A 3,980-nucleotide genomic window follows, 5' to 3' on the forward strand; every position below is an offset into this window, starting at 1 on the left:
CTATTATCAGCCAGAGTTTTCTGTATTATCACAAATATTCCATGTCCATGTTTTCCTTCTTTCTACAGGTGAAGAACCTGTATGCTAGTCTCTACACTATAAAAATAATTTGACATTTTCAACTTCATTGGCAAATTAAGTTGTTGAAAACAAAACAGTAGTAATAGCTGGGTTCCCCCAAAATAAGGAGAAATTTTATGAAAATAAAATTAGTATAACTTACTCTAGAAGTATAAGAATGTTTATGAGCTCCTGAGGAGATACTTTATTCCAATAAGTTAAGAGAGTATCTGCAAATGGAATAAACAAAGTGTTAGATTTTGAAGTTATTACAGTAAATTACACAGTGAACCCCTAGGTGCCAATAACCTATCTTCAACAAACATCAACTCATGGACAATCTTGTTTCATCTATATCTTCCTTTTCTTTCCCACTACCCAATATACACACTGTATTCTTCTGAATTAATTCCAAATATATCACTTAATCTGTAATTATTTTAGCATCGGCTTATCCCAATGTTCATATCATTCCTGAAGACAGAGAAAGGGGACATTTTTACTTTAGACCTGAGATTTTTAATAACTACTCTAAATTTTTATGTAAGAGAGTGTGTTCATGTTCATTCTTCTGAGAATATCAAGTGCCTTTGCCTGCTACTCAAAGGGCTCTGCAAACCAAAAAGTTTATGAATGCTACACTTTAGAGGAAGAGACATACTTTTTCTTTTCTTCTTTGCTCTTGGATTAGAAACTCTGATGCCCTATCGGACAACTATTTCAGACACAAAAGTCCCTTAAATCTATTATATATACTTCACTTTTTATCCATTTCTTTCTTTACTTCCCCGAGACATCTACTTACTGATATCTTTTTTAAAAAATTAAAAGAAAAATGTTAAAAATTTGCCACTATTTAACATTCCATTTCTTACTTATCCTACTCTGATATATCTAATAGAGTCCGCAGACCCTCGGTTAAACATAAAAATCTTACTGGCGTCATAAAAATAGGCAAATGATCGAATTTTCAACTGAGTCACAGCTTCCAGAAGATGGGGATACAGGACGAGACTATATGGGCTTTATGTATGGGGGATGCTGGTGAAGGGGCTGGGGTGTGCGGGTTGACTTAGGTACTTCTAGTGGTTTTACAAGATCGTGAATATGGATGTTTCAGTGACTAGAAAATATTGATTATCAAAGACTAAAATGTTAGAGTGAAATTTGATTTGTTTTAAAAATTAAGCAAGCCATTTACTTCCGGTCTCCCCCATGCCTTCAGGTACCTTTCTGCTGAGCCGCTGTCCCAGAAGCCACTGGGTTTCCGGCCGCTGGTCAAAGGGCAACCTGCCGCGCTGTTGCCTGAGGCGCAGCCTTCCCGCTCCTGTCACCCGCTTTTCTGACCTAAAACCTAGTTCCTCTTTCCCAGAAAAAACTCTTGAGACTTTCTGTCTATCCCTGAACACCCCCTCCTCCCACCTAGTGCCCTAAGGCAGCTTCGGAGATCTGTTGGAGAACGTGGAAAGGCTCATCTCTGTAGCGGCCCGCTCTAGTCAACAGCTCTTCGGCCGCCATTTTCTCATCCGCCATTTTCTCAGCGGTACTGTTAATCTCCTCACCAGGCCCTACTATTTCCAAATCGGTGAGATATGATGCAGGCAGGGAACGTGGGTGGAGGAGGCAGGGGAGGCGATAAGGACTCTCCAGGAAGGGATTCAGGAAGGGATTTATTTCAGTTAAGTGTAAATGATCTGTCATCTGACGAATTTAAAAAAGCATGGCTGTTAGTAAAAGAGCTCCATGATAAAGAGCTGTGGCGCTTACAGGCCAAATTAACAAGTTTGAGGAAAGAGCGATTGGCAGACGGAAGGTGGACTGGCTCAATAGCCAAAATTAAAGAGCTAACTGAACAGAAGAAAGTCCTTAATGACACCATTAATGACTTGCGCGAACAGTTAAAGTCAAAGACATGTGACCGCTGTTCAGTGAATGAAGCATACAAGAATAAACTACAGAAAGAATTTTATGATATCCAACAACGAAATCTTAAGTTTATTGCTGAACTCATTGAAGAAAGAAATAAATTAAGAGAAGAAAATAAAAGGCTTTCTTCTGAAAAAGTAAAACCGAAACAGCAAGGTATTCCTATTTCTTTTTCTGATAGCGATGATGATGATTTCATTCCTTGTACTCAAAAGACTATGACAGTTTTTTCAGTCAAGGACCCTGAAGAAGACACTGAGCTGCCCTGGTTTATCAAATCGATATTGGAATCAAATACTGACCAGAAGAACTCTGGAGATAAAAAGGAACTGCAAGAAATTTCAAATCCTCCCATTCCATTTTATAGCCAAGAACTCTTTGAAGTGCCAGAAACTCCTCTTGAGAAAACTTCCTCTAACGACAGTAAGCCCAACACTGGAGGTACTGCCAAGCAGAAGTCATCTGCAGATGTTCCTTTAATATATACACAGGGTGCTCAGAAAGAGTTTGTATTTCAAAGTGGCTTAAACTCTCTTGAAAACAAGATTGACCAGCCAAAAAAGAAATGCGAAACAAAGGCCACAGAGACCTCCACGCAAAAGCGTGAAACTCGTATTGACTTCTCTTGGAGCCTTTCCAGTATTTCACCAGAAGACCGTCCAATTAAGATAGTATCTGAAACTTCAGAGGAAAATATGCCCCAAAAAAGAAGCCCATGTTCCCCTCCTCCACAGAAAAAGGAAAATCTCTCTGTGAATAACCATCCAAAATCTGGTAGAAAAAGATCAACATGGAACATTCCTACTTACAACGTGGGGTTTAAGGTACGAGATAACATTAACCAGATACTTTCCAGTGAACAACCTGCTTTGAAAATGATTAATAAATCCACAGATGCAAAGTCTGCAGGCATTAAGCCTCAAAGTGATATTGAGAGTGTCTATTTGGGATCTGTGTCAAAGAGAAAAATCAGGATACAGTCAGAAAAAAGGAAGTAGCTTCCCTTTATCTTCTCTGTTAAGGAAAATGCTTTTCTTTTTCCTGAGGACAGTCTTCCTATCAATTAAGACTATATAACTGATAACCCCAACTCTGATTCCTTTTCTCAGGATATACTAGACAAGGAAATAAAGCCTGAAAGTGTTTGGAAAATGACTCTAAGACTTTGAAACAGTAAATTGCCAGTTAATAAAATAGGGCTACAACTAGAGAAGGAAATTCATTATTTGGAAGTCTGTTTCTTCCTCATAAACGTGTAGAGGTAGACTATCCTTTTGCTGAATAAAAGTTACTACTGTTTACGACTCAATAAAAAGGAAAGCCAAGAGGGAACCTGAAGTGTTGTGCACATGTAACAGCTCAACATGTAAATGCATATAGAGTACCTAAAACAGAATATTTACCAGGCAAGACAAAAGTAACTAAGATGTATCCACTGAGAAAGATCCAGGAGCAGACATTTTTCAAATTAAAATAAATATGACTTTAAAGATATACAGTATGACTTTATACAAACAGAAGATAGACATGTGAAACTGACTACATAGTAGTTATTGAAATGTATTTTCTAAAATGATAAAGAAAAAGAGAAAGAAAGAAAAATATGACTAAGAAAGGCCAAATATTTGGCCGAATACTGCAACTGAGCAAGCCCTGACTAATAAAGGCCCAATATTTGGCCGAATACTGCAACTGAGCAAGCAAAGTGAACATTTACAATAGGAGGAAGAACTATGAAGTTCTCAAGAAATAAAAGTCATGGTTTTACCCATGATATAACAGGAAAAAAAAAAAAAGCAGCCAGAGACTTGTCACTGGTTAGCACATTATGTTGTGTATGTGAAGTGTGTGTGTGTGTGTGTGTGTGTGTGTACGCTGGAGTGGAGAACTAATTGAAGTATTTCACTTTTGTCCCTTCACCTTCTTCTTCATCCCATGTTTGTTTTTTTTTTCTTTTTTCTTTTTTTTTTTTTTTTTTTTTGGTTTTCTAGGGG

At 37.7% G+C, this 3,980-nt stretch overlaps 1 protein-coding gene across 1 annotated transcript in view; it reads right to left on the reverse strand.

Annotated features, from left to right (window-relative positions):
* Positions 1-3,980, reverse strand: part of DOCK11 (dedicator of cytokinesis 11) — a gene marked incomplete at its 5' end in the record, with an annotated part of 164,765 nt that overhangs the window by 61,269 nt on the left and 99,516 nt on the right. The window contains 1 exon segment of the mRNA XM_014584108.2: positions 224-290. Coding sequence (XP_014439594.1) covers positions 224-290 — 67 coding nt within the window.

Source organism: Tupaia chinensis, unplaced genomic scaffold (genome assembly GCF_000334495.1).
Source record: "Tupaia chinensis unplaced genomic scaffold, TupChi_1.0 Scaffold145659_1, whole genome shotgun sequence".
Taxonomy (NCBI): domain Eukaryota; kingdom Metazoa; phylum Chordata; class Mammalia; order Scandentia; family Tupaiidae; genus Tupaia; species Tupaia belangeri.